This window comes from Macaca thibetana, chromosome 17, assembly GCF_024542745.1.
Source record: "Macaca thibetana thibetana isolate TM-01 chromosome 17, ASM2454274v1, whole genome shotgun sequence".
Classification (NCBI taxonomy): domain Eukaryota; kingdom Metazoa; phylum Chordata; class Mammalia; order Primates; family Cercopithecidae; genus Macaca; species Macaca thibetana.
The window spans coordinates 93516131-93534529 of NC_065594.1; the positions used below are offsets into that span (position 1 = coordinate 93516131).

At 43.3% G+C, this 18399-nt stretch overlaps 1 protein-coding gene across 1 annotated transcript; it reads left to right on the forward strand.

The window, feature by feature from the left end:
- The first annotated feature begins 2892 nt into the window (after nucleotides 1-2892).
- CHAMP1 (chromosome alignment maintaining phosphoprotein 1) lies at nucleotides 2893-17373 on the forward strand. Its single transcript, XM_050767009.1, has 3 exons — nucleotides 2893-3055; nucleotides 9451-9572; nucleotides 13848-17373. Exon 3 carries the CDS (start codon nucleotides 13903-13905, stop codon nucleotides 16339-16341), a length of 2439 nt encoding a protein of 812 aa, XP_050622966.1. The 5' UTR covers nucleotides 2893-3055; nucleotides 9451-9572; nucleotides 13848-13902; the 3' UTR covers nucleotides 16342-17373.
- Nucleotides 17374-18399: the final 1026 nt, after the last annotated feature.

Genomic DNA, 18399 nt, shown 5'->3' on the forward strand with positions numbered 1-18399 from the left:
GAGAGCAGGGGTGGCTATACTAATATCAGACAAAATAGATTTTAAAAAAGGTTATAAGAGACAAAGAACAGGGCGTGGGCGCGGTGGCTCACACCTGTAATCCCAGCACTTTGGGAGGCAGAGGCGGGCAGATCACGAGGTCAGGAGTCCAAGACCAGCCTGGCCAACATGGTGAAACCCCATTTCTACTAAAAATACAAAAAGTAGCCAGGCACCACGTGGTGGCACGTGCCTGTAGTCCCAGCTACTCAGGAGGCTGAGGCAGGAGAATCACTTGAACTGGGAGGCAGAGGTTGCAGTGAGCCAAGACCAGGCCACTGCACTCCAGCCTGGGTGACAGAGCGAGACTCTGTCTCAAAAAAAAAAAGACAACAAAGTTATATATTAATAACAGTTTCAATGTGGCAAGAATGTATAATGATTATAAACATTTACACACCTAATGGCAGACCATAAAACTATATGAAGCATAAAATGACAGAATTGAAAGGCGAAAGACAGTTTTACAATAATAAATGTCAGTATCACCCTCTCAGTTATCAGAACAAGTAGAGAGAGATAAGTAAGAAATTAGAGGCGAGGACTTAACACAATAAACCAACTAGATCTGAAAGACACAGAACACTTACCCAACAATAGCAGCATACACATTTTCAAGTGCACATGGAACATTTTCCAGAATACATCATATGTTAGACCACAAATTAAGTCTTGGTAGATTTAAAAAGATAAATATCATGCAATGTGTCATCTCAGACCACAATGGAGGAAGTTAGAAATGCTTAACAAAATTATGATGGGGCTGGATATGGTGGCTCATACTTGTAATCCCAGCACTTTGGAGGCTGAGATGGGCAGATAACTTGAGGTCAGGAGTTTGAGACCAGCCTGGCCAACATGGTGAAACCCTGTGTCTACTAAAAATACGAAAATTAGCTGGGTGTGGTGATGCACGCCTGTAGTCCCGCCTACTTGGGAGGCTGAGGTGGGACAGTCGCTTGAACCTGGGAAGCGGACGTTGCAGTGAGCCAAGATCACACCACTGCACTCCAGCCTGGGTAACAGAGTGAGACTCCATCTCAAAAAACAAAAAAGTGGGAAAAATCAAAAATTTTTGAAAATATAAACAAGACACTCAGAAAAAAGAACAATAGATCAAGAAAAGAAATCACAAGGAAAATTAGAAAATACCGAGATGATTGAAAATGTAAATACAGTATAGCAACTTTTGTGATGCAGCAAAAGCAATGCTAAAGGGGGAGTTTATAGCTACAAATACATCAAAAACTAAGAAAATCTCAAATTAACAACCTAACTTTACAACTTAATGAACTATAAAAAGAAAAACTAAATCCAAAGCTGGCAAAAGGAAGGAAATAATAAAGATTAAAGCCAAGATAAATGAAATAGAAAATAGAAAACGATAGAGAAAATCAATGAAACCCAAAATTGGTTCTTTGAAAATGTCAAAGCATTATTCACAATATCTTGAATAGGTAAGCAAGCCAAATGTCCATCAACAGGTGAGTGGATAAGCAAAATGTGGCATATCCATACAATGGGATAGTATTCAGTGTTAAAAAGGAAGGAAATTCCACAATGTGCTACAACATGGATGAACCTTGAGAATGTTCTGCTAAGTAAAATAAGTCAGTCACAAGACAAATACTGTATGATTCCACTTTCACAAGTGGTCAAACTCAGAGACACAGAAAGTAGGATGGTGACTGCCAGGAAGTAGAAGGTGGAGGGGACCCGGGAGTTAACATGTAATGCATACAGTTTGTGTTTCAAGATGAAAGAGTTACAGACATGGATGGTGGTGTTATGAATATACTTACTACCACTGAACTGTACACATAAAGATAGTTAAGACGGTAAATTCTACGGATTTTATTTTTATTTAATTATTTTTTTGAGACAGAGTCTCACTCTGTCGCCCAGACTGGAGTGCAGTGGTGCGATCTCGCTGTAACCTCCGTCTCCCAGGTTCTATGGGATTCTCCTGCCTCAGCGTCCCGAGTAGCTGGGGTTACAGGCGCCCACCACCACGCCTGGCTAATACTGTATTTTTAGTAGAGACGAGATTTCACCAGGTTGCACAGGCTGGTCTCGAACCCTGACCTCAGATGATTCACCCGCCTCGGACTCTCAAAGTGATGGGATTACAAGTGTGAGCCACCGTGCCCGGCCATTCTATAGCTTATTTTTACCACACACACAAAAAAGAAATTCGCAACAAGCAAAACTTAAGGGTACAAAGGTAGAGAGCAGTGTGAGCTAATTTCAGTCTTTCAAAGCATACAGACTGATAGCATCAGCATTTGAGGTGCGTGCATTTTAATTAGAATTGTGGTAGTAACATTCATAAAACTGAAAACAAAAAACGAAGAAGATAACTTCCGGGAATGGGGACTTTCAGTGCAGGCGTGGTGATGAGAAAAGCAATATTTACGGTCATCCAACAACTTTGTCTTGTACTTTTGTCACAGGTATCACGCCAGTAATGTCCCTGAGAATGTATGGGGCAGGTCCAGCTCTTTTTTTCCTAATAAATTCATTCACACAACAATCAAAAAAGCAAGAAAAAGAAGAGAGAGCCGCACGGCGGCGGCAGGCCGGGGCCGTTCCGAGGGCCCGGCGGGAGGCCACAAGCCAGACGCGGCTGAACCCTCCCGGAGCCAGCGCCCGGGCGCGCGCGGGAAGCGCAGGCGGAGTGGGCACGTGCGGCACTTCCGGGGCGGGGCGGGCGCGCAGCCCTTCCGAAGGCCCGCGCGAGCCGCTAGTTTTGCCCACGCGCTTTTGGCACAGCCGCGCCACGCGATCCGCGATCTGATTGGCCCGCGCGGGAGGGCGCGCGGCGCCAAACTTGCTTCCCGTCAGCCCCCGCCCGTCCCGCGGGAGCGCGCACGCTCGCGCACCCGGATCCCGGCTCTTGCGTCCAGTCGCCATTCCGGAGGCCGCTGCGCTGCAGGGCCTGGCGGAGCCGCCCGCTACCGCGAGCCGGGCTCTCCGCGCGGTTTTCGCCCACTGGACGCCGCCCGCGGCCGGACCGGTGAGGAGCGAGAGCGAGCGGGGGAGGGGCGTGGTTGGGGCCTGCATCCCTGAGCCCGGTGTCTGCCGCCAACCTGGCGGGGCCGGTCCCGGGTAGCCGCGGGTCCGAGTGAAAGGGGCCTGCGCTGCCTCGCCTCCCACACGGCCCGCGGGAAGGGCCCGCCCCCAGAGGCCGGGGCGGGAGTGCGTCTTTGTGCAGGGAGCGGGGAGGCCCGGTGTCAGTCGCGGCCAAGGCTGGAAACATTGCGTTTGAAACCGTTGGGAAGTTGGGGGCAGCACAACACGAAAGCCTTTCTTTCCGTTTTAGCTCTAGACTGTCTCCTTTTCTGTCATTATTACTGTTTTAAAATCCGATATACAGCCCCCAAAATGGGAGAGGACCTTTGTAAATCATAAACCTGATAACGGGTTAATGTCTCGAATTCGAGAGAAGATGCAGCTGACCAACAAAAAGCAACCCAGTTCAAGAATGGGCAAGGAATTTGAATAGCGTATTTCTCCAGAGAAGATAGACAAATGACCAATAAGCACGTGCAGTGATGCTCAACATCACTAGCCATTAAGAAAATGCAAATGAAAACCGCAATGAGATACCACCTCACACAAGTTGGGATGGCTATTAACAAAAAATGGGAAATTGTGAGTGTTGGGGATGTGGAGAAATTGAAGCTCGGGTGCATTGCTGGTGGGAATGTAGGGTGGTGCAGCAGCTATGGAAATTGGTAGTCTTTCCTCAATTCTAGGTTTATACCCCCAAAAAATGACAGCAGGGACTCAGATATTTGTTCACAAATGTTCACTGCAGCATTATTCAAAATCCAGATGTCTATCAACATGTGAATGAAAGACAAGCTGTGGTATGTGCATATAATGGACCATAGTTCATCTTTAGAAAGGAATGAAATTCTGATACACGCTACAATATAAACGAGCACATTGAACACATTATGTTGAGTGAAATAGGACACAAAAAAGACATACTGTGTGATTCCCCCTCAGGCATAATTGAGATTACCAGCACTGAAAGTGTAGAGTGAGAGTTACTGTTTCATGGGTACAGATTTCTGTTTGTGGTGAAGTAGTTCTGGAAGTGGATGGTGGTGATGTTTGCACAACGTTTTAGTACTAAACTAACCAAATTGTGCTTTTAAAAATGATTAAGTGGCAAGTTGTTTTTGTTTTTGATTTTTTGAAACGGAGTTTCGCTTTTGTTGCCCAGGCTGGAGTGCAGTGGCCTGACCTTGGCTCACTGCAGCCTCCGCCTCCTGGGTTCAAGGGATTCTTCTGCCGCAGCCTCCCAAAGTGCTGAAATTAGAGGCACCCGCCACCATACCTGGCTAATTCTGTGTTTTTAGTAGAGACGGGATTTCTCTGTGTTGGTCAGTCTGGTCTCGAACTCCCAACCTCAGGTGATCCACCTGCCTCGGCCTCCCAAAGTGCTGAAATTACATGCATGAACCACCACGCCTGGCCTAAATGGCAAGTTTTTTGTTCCATTTTACCACTCTTTAAAAAATACACATGAAAAAGCAAAATGACGGAGACAGTGAAAAGATGAGTGGTTGTCGGGAGCACAGGGATGTTAAGCAGTGAAATTATTAGTGGTGGATACATGATGCTATGCATTTGTTGAAACACGTAGAACTGCACATCATGAAAAGTGATTCCTTGGTGGGGCGCTGTGGCTCACGCCTGTAATCCCAACACTTTGGGAGGCCGAGGTGGGCGGATGACGAGGTCAAAAGATCGAGACCATTGTGGGTAACATGGTGAAACCCTGTCTCTACTAAAAATACAAAAATTAGCCGGGCATGGTGGCGGGCGCCTGTAGTCACAGCTACTGGGGAGTCTGAGGCAGGAGAATCGCTTGAACCTGGGAGGTGGAGATTGCAGTGAGCCGAGATTGTGCCACTGCACTCCAGCCTGGCAACAGCACCAGACTCCCTCTCAAAAAGATGAAGAATAAATAAAAAATAATTACTTCTTGTGTAAACTATAGACTTAATAATAAATCAATATTAGCTCATCATTGTAGCAGATGTCTCACACTAATGCAAGAAAATGTTAATACAAGTTGAGTATCCTTCATTCGAAATGCTTGGAACCAGAAGTGCTTTGAATTTTTTATTTTTTTTTAATTTTTAATAGTTGCATTGTACTTACTAGTTGAACATCCCTAATCTGAAATCTAAAATGCTTCTTTTGGCCCTCAAAAAGTGTTGGATGTTGGAGCATAATCGGATTTCAGATTTTCAGATTAGGAATGCTCAGCCTATATAATAGGAGAAACTGGGGGCAAGAAGATAGGTGGGAATTCTTGTACATACTCTTCAGTTTTTCTTTAAACATAAAACTACTTGAAAAATTAGTTTATTAATTTCTTTCTTTTTTGGGTGGGGGGCGGGTATGGAGTCTTACTCTGTTGCCCAGCTGGAGTGCAGTGGCTCAATCTCGGCTCACTGCAACCTCCATCTCCCAGGTTCAAGCGATTCTCCTGCCTCAGCCTCCCAAGTAACTGGGATTATAGGTGTGTGCCACCACGCCCAGCTAATTTTTGTATTTTTAGTAGAGACAGGGTTTCACCATGTTGGCTAGGCTGGTCACGAACTCCTGTCTTCAAATGATCTGTCTGCCTTAGCCTCCCAAAGTGTTGGGATTACAGGTGTGAGCCACTGCACCTGCCCGGTTTATTAATTTCTTAAAGGCCAGGCGTGGTGGCTCACACCTGTAATCCCAGCACTGAGAGGCCAAGGCAAGAGGATCACTTGAGGCCAGGAGTTCAAGACCAGCCTGGACAACATAGTGAGACCTCATCGCTACAGAAAAAAAAAAAATTAGATGTGGTGGCATGCACCTATAGTCCCAGCTACTTAGGAGGGTGAGGCGGGAGGCTCTCTGGAGCCCAAGAGTATGAGGCTGCAGTGAGTTGTTATTGTGTCACTGCACCAAAACCTTGGGCAACAGAGCGAGACCCTGTCTCTTAAAAAAAAAAAAAAATCCGCTAAGATAAAGAACAATGCTAGTGTGTATAGACTAATAGAACCCACTTAGCTTTAAACATGTTCTACATATTGAATTTTAATTAAAAAAAACTATGCATCAGATGTGTTTTAAAAGATGATCAGTGGTGTTAGATTTCAAAGAAGAAATGGAATGGGAAATGGGAAATAGGTATGATACACCATATGGCATAACATTGCATTGGAGAATACTGGGTGACAGACCGGCAGAGCACCAATTATTAGAATTTGGGTTTTTTAGAGACAAGGCGTAATCTGTCTCAAAGACAAAAAGAAATTTTTGTTAATCTGGACAATTCTGAGTTAATTTTTAGTTAGGGTTAGGAGTTCTTAAATTTAGGAAGAAATTTTGCTAGAGCCTTAAAGCTGGAAGGATGCCCAGCTCTCTAGGCTTTGCCTAAAAGCTGAATTCTGGGACTCAGTTCTGTAACACCTTTGTAGATCGTTCTGCTACTGTGGGAAAGAGACCAGAATTGAGAAAACCAGAATAAACCAACTGTTTCCTCTGACCTCAGTGTTGTGATCTTTGACAGGTCACTTCTTTCCCTCAGCATCAGTCTTTTCAGTTATGAAATGAAGAGGTCGAACTCAAGCCCTCTGAAGATCCTTCTAGTTCTATGCTGATCATCAGTGGTTTTTTTTTGGTTGGTTTTTTGGTTTTCTTTTTTGAGACAGGGTCTCGCTCTGTCATCTAGGTTGGAGTGTAGTGGTGCAGTCTTGGTTCACTGCAACCCCTGCCTGTTAGGCTCAAGCGATTTCTCTTGCCTCAGCCTCCCAAGTAGCTGGGACTACAGGTGCATTCTGCTGCACCCAGCTAATTTTTGTATGTTTTGTAGAGACGGGGTTTCGCCATATTGCCCAGGGTGTTCTTGAACCCCTGAGCTCAAGGGATCCACCTGCCTCAGCCTCCCAGAGTGCTGGGATTAAAGGTGTGAGCCACCACACCCGGCCTGATCGTCAGCTTCTAATTATAGAGTACTCCTACCTAACAAAGGAACTCATTCTAGTTCATAATAGTTTGTAAACTGTGTTGAGCCACAATTCTTTTCCTGCTAGCTTCTGATTATCACTTCTAGGATAGCTCATATATTATCTATAATTCTTACCCTTTTGAAGTTAAATGTCTGTATTCATAAATGACTTTTTTTTTTTTTTAAAGGGCCATCCGCCATCCTGGTTGCCTTTTTTTCTTTTTCTTTTTTTGTTTTTGTTTTTTATGTTCTCTAGTTTCTTAGAGACTCTATCTTAAAGTGTCCTTCCTGCCCAGAGCTGGGGACAGTGATCCACTGGTATGGTGTACTCTGCCCATGCAGAATATGGGATATAGTTCTCTATAGTCCTGTATTTATGCACTTGATATGTGGATTCTAAGTGTTTGTTTCATCTTGTTTCTTTTGGCCTATTGTACAGGCTTTAAAAGAGCTACTAAATTCCACTGTTTTAGTTTGTGTATATGTAGAAAAAACCTGGACAGAACTTGATTCTCTCATCAGATACTGATCATTTGTCTGACTTGGGCAAGCTGTTTAATGTCAAGCTTGAGTTTCCTTAACTATTAATTGAAGTTTTAAAGTAGATGATCCCTGAGGTCTTTTCCTATCCCCAAATCCTATGACTTTGAGACTAGATAGTAGCTTAGGTTTTCCTCTAGTTTTAAAATCCTGTGAGTCAAAGATTGAGAGAACGTTAGGATTGAACAGAGCACATGCTGTGTGCCAGGGGTGTGCAGCGGTTCCAGAGGTGAATAAATGGATAGTCCCTCCTCTCCAGGAGCTGGCAACCTGTTGTTGGTATCAGGCTGTAGTGCCAGAGGGTGACATATACAGCTGGGGCTTCTAGGAAGATTGGGAGGGAGTGGAAAATTGGCCAGTGCAGTTGACGCATGAATAACAGAGGTTTGAACTTCAACCAAATGCCAATAAAAAAAGACAGCATTTACAGAATGTGAAACATTTATATGGAGGGCAGATTTTTCATATATGGGAATTCCACAAGGCTGACTGTAGGACCTGAGTATGTGTGGATTTTGGCATATGGGAGTGGTCCTGGAACGAATCCCGTGTTTACAGGGAGACAGCTGACTTAAAAAGCCGTCCTGCCTGAAGGCCAGGCAAGACAGGGAGTGTAAAGGAGAGGAAATAGTTTATACAAAAGCCCAGATGCTGGAATAGTCAGGGAATTACATGTGGGCCAGTATTTTGAGAACGCAGTCTGGTCATGGGCCAGACTGTGAAGAGCTTTATATGCCGTATTCAAATCGTGTAGTGTAGGTGTCTTAGTTGCCTTGGAGGAAATGTGAACAGGCAGGTCACATTAGGCTTCTGTTTGGAAGACAGGTTTGGTAGCTGGAAGAAAGGGAGACTAGTGGCAGGAAGTTAAGATGTCAGAATTAAAGCAGTGACGGGGTAGGGGATGGAGAAGGGGTAGATGAATGTGCTGGAGCTAATGAGAAGCACAGTGTGCGCTGTTGTGTAGCTTGTGCACAGCCAGTTTATCACATTCTGTTCTTGTCAGCAGACTCATCTACACCATGATGCTTTATCTTTGAATGCATGCGGGAAGAGAAGAGGGCAGAGCAATCACTGAAGGAGGTCCATGTGTTCTTCCTTGGGGTCAGGACACCACCATCCTCCTCCCAGAGTCCTTTCTTTTTGTACCTCTTGGTCCTGTTTGTTGTGGTGTCCCTTCCTCCACTGCCTGTTAATTTGTCACTCTGCTGTGTAATATCGATAACTGACAAAAGTCAGCCATTGTTAGCATCAGTAGTCACACCAGCAGTCTTCTGAGTGCTTATCAGAGAAGTGAAGTTAGGTGGTTGGTTTGAGAAGGATATGATTACACACATGGGCATAATTCCATAGTGGATTACTAAAGAGAAAGTAGACAAAGATGGTGTCAGGAGTGGTATCTACTGTAGTCTTTGGTGTCATTTCATAAAAGTAAGTGTTCAGGCCTGTACAGTGGCTCACGCCTGTAATCCCAGCGCTTTGGGAGGCCGAGGCGGGTGGATCACGAGGTCAGGAGATTGAGACCATCCTGGCTAACACGGTGAAACCTCGTCTCTAATAAAGATACAAAAAAATTTGCTGGGTGTGGTGGCGGGCACAGTCCCATCTGCTCGGGAGGCTGAGGCAGGAGAATGGCGTGAACCCGGGAGGCGGAGCTTGCAGTGAGCCGAGATCATGCCACTGCACTCCAGCCTGGGCTGGACGGAGCGAGACTCTGTCTCAAAAAAAAAAAAAGTAAGTGTTCAGGCTTAGTGGATTGGACTCCTCTCACTGTTAGGGCAGGATGGTAAGCGAAATACACAGAATTCTATCACAGGGGACACACATGATCACAGATACGGTTTTGATCACTTTTTTTTTTTTTCCAGGTTCAACTTCTCGTCTTGTTGTTCTTCTTATACTATAGGCTGTTTGCTCTGGTTTAGTCAAAAAGCCATGTAGAATGCCTGCCTTTTGAAGACCAATTTTAAGGTGTCTAGTAATACAGCAGGTAAGTCTAGTAGGGAAAGCATGCTTAGGAGAATATTTTATGAGGAGAAAATTTAAAAAAAAATACTTGGAGTTCTTGAAGGAAATCTCTAAAAGTATACACGCCCTTATGGATATAACGTGTGATGTGCGCTAGATATACATAATTTGGGATATGAGAAGTGAATTCTATAGCATTCTTTTTAGGTTTAAGTATGAGATTGGCCTGAGGAGCTGATGGTAGGCAGCGGGAAGAGGAGGGCTGGCTGGGAGGGACGGGGAATGGTAGGTGAGTCTGACTCAAACCCAGCACACCTGAGCTCTTAGTCTCTGTTGTAATTACAGTATGTAATATAGTGCTCTTTAATGTTAGCTTGGCTGTTCATTATTGCCAGTTATAGCTGCATGGGATTATTGAGACTTATTCTCCGGTTTCCCTTAAAGTCTTCTAGTTTTATTTAACAATGGGCTCTGAGACGGATGGTTAACCCATTATTTCTGCATGTATTCAATTACGTTTGTAAGTTAAAGATCATTTTTAGAGATTTTTCTTCAGTACTGAATTATTTATTTTTCTTTTGTTACAGTCCTAGTCCTAAAAACAATATTCTAAAATACAGAATAACTGCTGGCAACGCAGAAAGAGTAAATAGTTTCCGAAGAAAAGTATTTATTTCCTCAAATACCTGTTACCTTTTTAGCTTTAGACCAAAAAATAAAAAAGGCAAATGATATACCATGGATAAAAGTGTTAGGAAACAGTATTGTCATTGAGAACATCTTTAAAAACAAGTTATCAAAGTTAGAAATATTATACTTTTTTTTTTTTTTGAGACGCAGTCTCGCTCTGTCACCAGGCGGGAGTGCAGTGGCACAATCTCAGTTCACTGCAACCTCCAACTCCCTGGTTCAAGCGATTCTCCTGCCTCAGCCTCCCAAGTAGCTGGGACTACAGGCACACACCACCATGCCTGGCTAATTTTTGTATTTTTAGTAGAGACGGGGTTTCACCATGTTGGCCACGATGGTCTTGATCTCCCGACCTTGTGATCCACCCACCCAGCCTCCCAAGTGCTGAGATTACAGGCGTGAGTCACTGCGCCCGGCCTATACATTTTTTTTTTTTTTTTTTTTTTTTTTTGAGACGGAGTCTCGCTGTCTCTCCCAGGCTGGAGTGCAGTGGCGTGATCTCGGCTCACTGCAAGCTCCACCTCCCGGGTTCACGCCATTCTCCCGCCTCAACCTCCCAAGTAGCTGAGACTACAGGCGCCCGCCACCACGCCCGGCTAGTTTTTTGTATTTTTAGTAGAGACGGGGTTTCACCATGTTAGCCAGGATAGTCTCGATCTCCTGACCTCGTGATCCACCCGCCTCGGCCTCCCAAAGTGCTGGGATTACAGGCTTGAGCCACCGCGCCCGGCCTACATTTTTTTAAATTAATGGTTTTGTAATTAATAAAGGGAGAGCCAGAGTTTCTAATCTGTACCATTCTTTAAGATGCAGTAAATATTACCATCAATAAGGGAAAAGTGTTCAGTCTTTCTCATTAAGAGAAGCACATTAACACAGTAGTGAAATACTGGCTTTCACCTAGGTTGTAGCAAGGATTAGGAATTTATGTGAAATTGTCTTTCATATATACACTGTTGTTTTGCAGTAATGTAAGTTTTCGAGAGTTTGGTAAAATGTATCAATTTTAAACACAAATGGCTAAGTAATCCATTTCTAGGAATTTTCCCTGCAGAAATAACCTTACATGCAAAGATAAGTACAAGGAAAGTCAGTGCTTACTCCATATGTAAAAATGTCTTAAAGAGATGAATTCTAAGTGAGAGTAAGTTGCCAGATAATATGTTTAATATCCCATTTGTGTAAAGCATGTGTGTTAATCAATATATGCCTAGGACATTTCTTCCAGGACACATGAGTACACTGGCTACCCCTGCAGACTGACACTCCGTATCTTGTACTGTGTGAATGTGTTTTGTTTTTTTTTTATATTTTAAGTTCTAGGGTACGTGTGCACAACGTGCAGGTTTGTTACATATATATACATGTGCCATGTTGGTGTGCTGCACCCATTAACTCGTCATTTACATTAGGTATATCTCCAAATGCTATCCCTCCCCCTTCTCCCCTCCTCCCCCCCCCCAATAGGCCCTGGTGTGTGATGTTCCCCTTCCTGTGTCCAAGTGATCTCATTGTTCAATTCCCACCTATGAGTGAGAACATGCGGTGTTTGGTTTTCTGTTCTTGCGATAGTTTGCTGAGAGTGATGGTTTCCAGCATCCATGTCCCTACAAAGGACACGAACTCATCCTTTTTTATGGCTGCATAGTATTCCATGGTGTATGTGTGCCACATTTTCTTAATCCAGTCTGTCACTGACGGACATTTGGGTTGATTCCAAGTCTTTGCTATTGTGAATAGTGCTGCAGTAAACATACGTGTGCATGTGTCTTTATAGCAGCATGATTTATAATCCTTTGGGCATATACCCAGTAATGGGATGGCTATGTCAAATGGTATTTCTAGTTCTAGATCCTTGAGGAATCGCCACACTGTTTTCCAGTGGTTGAACTAGTTTACAGTCCCATCAACAGTGTAAAAGTGTTCCTATTTCTCCACATCCTCTCCAGCACCTGTTGTTTCCTGACTTTTTAATGATTGCCATTCTAACTGGTGTGAGATGGTACCTCATTGTGGTTTGGATTTGCATTTCTCTGATGGCGAGTGAGGAGCATTTTTTCATGTGTCTGTTGGCTGTATGAATGTCTTCTTTTGAGAAGTGTCTGTTCATGTCCTTTGCCCACTTTTTGATGGGGTTGTTTGTTTTTTTCTTGTAAATTTGTTTGAGTTCTTTGTAGGTTCTGGATATTAGCCCTTTGTCAGATGAGTAGATTGCAAAAATTTTCTCCCATTCTGTAGGTTGCCTGTTCACTGTTATGGTAGTTTCTTTTGCTGTGCAGAAGCTCTTTAGTTTAATTAGATCCCATTTGTCAATTTTGGCTTTTGTTGCCGTTGTGTTTGGCGTTTTAGACATGAAGTCCTTGCCCATGCCTATGTCCTGAATGGTATTACCTAGGTTTTCTTGTAGGGTTTTAATGGTTTTAGGTCTAACATTTAAGTCTGTAATCCATCTTGAATTAATTTTCGTATAAGGAGTAAGGAAAGGATCCAGTTTCAGCTTTCTACTTATGGCTAGCCAATTTTCCCAGCACCATTTATTAAATAGGGAATCCTTTCCCCATTTCTTATTTTTGTCAGGTTTGTCAAAGATCAAATGGATGTAGATGTATGGTATTATTTCTGAGGGCTCTGTTCTGTTCCATGTGAATGTGTTTTTAACTGTGAGCTTCTATTCTTTTTACTACTTAAGAAGACTGGTTTACAATTTTTTTTAATTCATGTTTTCCGGCAACTGTGTTCCAGCTGCCGGCATGTCCTGTGATTTGCCCTTTGCTTGGTATGCGCCTTCACATCATTCAGGATCTCTGCTGGAATGTCTCATGTATAGAGGTCTTTTCCAACAGCCTCTCACATCACTCTCCACCTGGATCTCTGCTGGAATGTCCCATGTGTAGAGGTCTTTTCCAACAGCCTCTCTACATCACTTTCCACCTTATTTTCCCAACTCATGAACGCCATATTACAAAGCACTGCTTTAAACCTAGGTTCCTAGAAAAGTATAGGATACAAAGTTATTTATTTATTAAATGAATTAATAAAATACTATATTGGGATAGATTAAACATTGCAAAATATGTTGACATGAAATCAAGCCAGCATCATATTTTAAAGTTGTCTTTTTATAGCTAGATTAAATTTATTAAGTGCTTTCTGCAAAAGGTTTAGTCTCTTGTTCATCCTTAAATAGCCAAGATTTAATTTTGATATTCACTCGTCTTTGTGTGCCGAGGACTTGTGTACTGGAGTTTGAGAGTCAAACTATAAAGCACATGCAACAGCTAATTCTAGAGTGAGGCCCAGATCACTGATAGTCCTATAGCCTGGACCAGAGAAAGTCATGTAACTTCTCTGAACCTGTTTCTTCATCTGTAAGTGAAAATAATAGTTGAGTCATATCATTAGGATTAAATGAGATGATGTATGTGAAACTCCTAGTACAGTGCCTGGGACTGTTCTCTGTCTCCTTTTCTTCAAATTCTCCCTAGAGATACTACCAAATAAAGCACGCACTGTTCTAGACTTAAGATTATGCAGTTATAGAATGGACTGACAGCATTGTATTCAGAATTACAGTTCATGAAAATAATTTATTCCTACTTTATTGCAGCGGTATTGAAAGTTTTTAAAGAATATAACCGTGTGTGTTGGTAACAGAAAGAAGAATGGAAGTATTCCAGGAACTTCGTAAACCATCAGCCCGTTTGGAGTGTGACCATTGCAGTTTCAGAGGCACAGACTATGAAAATGTACAAATCCATATGGGTACCATCCATCCAGAATTTTGTGATGAAATGGATGCTGGTGGGCTAGGCAAAATGATATTTTACCAGAAAAGTGCAAAGCTATTTCACTGCCATAAATGCTTCTTCACCAGCAAGATGTACTCTAACGTATACTATCACATCACATCCAAACATGCATCCCCAGACAAATGGAATGATAAACCTAAAACTCAGTTGAACAAAGAAACAGATCCTGTGAAAAGCCCTCCTCTTCCTGAACACCAGAAAATACCCTGCAATTCTGCAGAACCAAAACCCATACCTGCCCTTTCAATGGAAACACAGAAACTTGGTTCAGTTTTGTCTCCAGAATCACCAAAACTTACTCCTCTTACTCCCCTGGAGCCTCAGAAACCTGGCTCTGTTGTTTCTCCTGAGCTACAGACACCTCTTCCTTCTCCTGAGCCTTCAAAACCTGCCTCTGTTTCTTCTCCTGAACCTCCAAAACCAGTCCCTGTTTGTGAATCTCAGAAACCTGCCCCTGTTCCTTCTCCAGAACCACAGAAACTTGCCCCTGTATCTCCTGAGCCCGTAAAGGCTACTCTTCCTAATCCCAAACCCCAGAAGCACTCTCATTTCCCAGAAACACTGGGCCCACCTTCAGCCTCATCTCCAGAGTCACCAGTTCTAGCTGCTTCCCCAGAACCTTGGGGACCATCCCCAGCTGCATCTCCAGAATCTCGGAAATCAGCCCGGACTACCTCCCCTGAGCCAAGGAAGCCATCCCCTTCAGGGTCTCCTGAACCTTGGAAGCCATTCCCTGCTGTCTCCCCAGAGCCTAGGAGACCAGCCCCTGCTGTGTCACCAGGCTCTTGGAAGCCAGGGCCACCTGGGTCCCCTAGGCCTTGGAAATCCAGTCCTTCAGCGTCATCAGGACCTTGGAAGCCAGCTAAACCTGCTCCATCTGTGTCTCCTGGACCTTGGAAACCAATTCCTTCTATATCTCCTGGACCTTGGAAGCCAACTCCATCTGTGTCTTCTGCATCCTGGAAATCTTCATCAGTCTCACCCAGCTCCTGGAAGTCCCCCCCTGCATCTCCTGAGTCATGGAAGTCTGGCCCACCAGAACTCCGAAAGACAGCTCCCACGTTGTCTCCTGAACATTGGAAGGCAGTTCCCCCAGTGTCTCCAGAGCTTCGCAAACCCGGCCCACCACTATCCCCAGAGATCCGTAGTCCAGCAGGATCTCCAGAGCTCAGAAAACCCTCAGGGTCACCAGACCTTTGGAAGCTTTCTCCTGATCAGCGGAAAACTTCTCCTGCTTCACTTGATTTCCCTGAGTCCCAGAAAAGTTCCCGTGGCGGTTCTCCTGATCTCTGGAAGTCTTCCTTTTTTATTGAGCCTCAGAAACCTGTCTTCCCTGAGACCCGAAAACCAGGTTCTTCTGGGCCATCTGAGTCCCCCAAAGCAGCCTCAGATATCTGGAAGCCAGTTCTCTCTATTGATACTGAGCCTAGAAAACCTGCCCTGTTTCCCGAGCCTGCCAAAACAGCCCCTCCAGCTTCTCCAGAACCACGCAAACGTGCCCTTTTTCCAGAGCCCCGGAAGCATGCCCTTTTCCCTGAACTCCCCAAATCTGCTCTGTTCTCAGAATCACAGAAGGCTGTTGAGCTTGGTGATGAACTACAAATAGATGCCATAGATGATCAAAAATGTGATCTTTTGGTTCAGGAAGAACTTCTAGCTTCACCTAAGAAACTTTTGGAAGATACTTTATTTCCTTCCTCAAAGAAGCTCAAGAAAGACAACCAAGAGAGCTCAGATGCTGAGCTTAGTAGTAGTGAGTACATAAAAACAGATTTGGATGTGGTGGATGTTAAGGGCCAGGAATCAAGCAGTGATCAAGAGCAGGTTGATGTGGAATCCATTGATTTTAGCAAAGAGAACAAAATGGACATGACTAGTCCAGAGCAGTCTAGAAATGTGCTACAGTTTACTGAAGAAAAAGAAGCTTTTATCTCTGAAGAGGAGATTGCAAAATATATGAAGCGTGGAAAAGGAAAGTATTATTGCAAAATTTGTTGCTGTCGTGCTATGAAAAAAGGTGCTGTTTTGCATCATTTGGTTAATAAGCATAATGTTCATAGCCCTTATAAATGCACAATTTGTGGAAAGGCTTTTCTTTTGGAATCTCTCCTAAAAAATCATGTAGCAGCCCATGGGCAGAGTTTACTTAAATGTCCACGTTGTAATTTTGAATCAAATTTCCCACGAGGTTTTAAGAAACATTTAACTCATTGTCAAAGCCGGCATAATGAAGAGGCAAATAAAAAGCTAATGGAAGCTCTTGAACCGCCACTGGAGGAGCAGCAAATTTGATAGCTCAGTATGAATATTTGTTCTACAAAGGTGTTCGTTGAAACCATTCTTTGTAAGTATAGCTTATCAAATAGCCTAGTTGGATATGTAGATGACATGTGGTGTACCGTGTTTCACTGTCTCAGTTGTGTTACTAAGAATGAGCATTTGATTATTTTTTTCTGGTCCTGTCTATGTGGCTATCTTGTAAGTCAATCAATTTCTATATAGTCCAGATGGATTAAACTTCTCATTTCTTTTAAATATGTATGAATAATAAAACAAGGAAGTAGACATTCCATTTAATAATCAAGAGCAAGTTGTACTCAAAGCATTCAGTTAAAGTATATCTGTGTGTGGAACTAATTTCAGATAATAGAAAATATTAGTTGAAATGTTTAAGAATTAGGCATGAAAAATAAATTTGAGAAATTTTGTTTCCTCACATGTATTTTTAAATCATAAGAGTTATTTTCTATCTGATGTAAAATTAGTTTATAAATCTTAATCAGCTTCTAGATGTTTATTAGCTTTTATGTCATGAAATGTTGGAGTCTCAGGGTTGCTGATTGTCTGCTAATGGGAAAAATTGAGTAAGTCTTTAAAATAGTTTGCAGCCTTCTCCCACAGGAGACAAGTGGAACGATAAGTGTGATTTTAGATCTTTTTTGTCCATAGTTGTTTTCAGTGGAGTCTTCCATTCTATATCTTACCCTAAGATCTGGTTCTTCCCTCCCCATCCCAGCCCCCACCCGCCAGCTCACACTAATAGATGATTCTTAATTGCCAAATGTGTTAGAGTTTGTATGTCCTACTCCTGGGCCTTACATGTCGCCTGTTGGGGCTTAAGACCAGGTTAATAAGTAGGAACTGAAAGTCTTCCAGGTTCACAGTAGAAAATTTTATAGACATTTCTGTTAAAGAAATATATCGATTTTATGTTTTTCAGTTCTGTTACTGTAAATACCTTGTACCTGTTCATGGATTATTTTATTCTAAAGTATTTTGTCAAATGTGTATCAACCAAATTAAAAAAGAAAGGCTTTCGTGTCAGCAACATTTTCATGTGTGTTTTCTTTTGTGTAATTTGCATGTATGATATACAAATCCATTATTTCCATGTTTTCAACATAGGAATTTTCTTATCTGGAGCAGCATTTTCTTAGCTGTGTTTTCTCCAAGTTCTGTGGTCAGGTAAGTTAGGGGAATGCTTGTATAGGGAGGACTCCATGTGAAAAATCTCATCCTTTCATATGAAAGGTTTTTTAATTCCAGTGGTTGCCTATCCTGCCTGCCTCTAAACAGTGTGAGGCATTTAATCTCAGAGGATTCTGATGTGTAGCCAGGATTGAGATGCTGTACTGGGTTTAATTTAGCTATTCCCAGACATTTTTTTAACAATGAACAGTTTTGTCCTAGTTCCCCACTGGCTGGCTTCCCTACTAATATGCCCGTTGGGATATCTTAACAATATTTAGTGATGTGGTTTGGCTCTGTGTCAAATCTCTCTTTTTTTTTATTTTGAGACCGATCCTTGCTCTGTCACCCAGGTTGCCTTGCAGTGATGTGATCTTAGCTCACTGCAACCTCCGCCTTTCAGGTTCAAGGGAGTCTCGTGCCTCAGCCTCCTGAGTAGCTGGGACTACAGGTGCGTGCCACCATGTCTAGCTAATTTTTGTAGTTTAATAGAGATGGGGTTTTGCCTGTTGGCCAGGCTGGTCTCGAACTCCTGGGCTCAAGTGATCCACCTGCCTCGGCTTCCCAAAGTGCTAGGGTTACAGCTGTGCGCCACCACACCCGACCCCCACCCAAATCTCATGCTGAATTGTAATCAGTGTTGGAGGAGGGGCCAGCCTGGTGATAAATGATTGGATCATGGGGACGGACTTCCTCTTGGTGTTCTCGTGATAGTGTGTGAGTTATTTAAAAGTGTTTAGCACCTTCCCCTTCGCTCTCTTCCTCCTGCTCCAGCCCTGTTGGATGTGCCAGCTTCCCCTTCGCCTTCTGCCATGATTGTAAGTTTCCTGAGCCTCCCCGCCTCCTGCTGCAGCCGTGTTTCCTCCGCAGCGTGTGGAACCA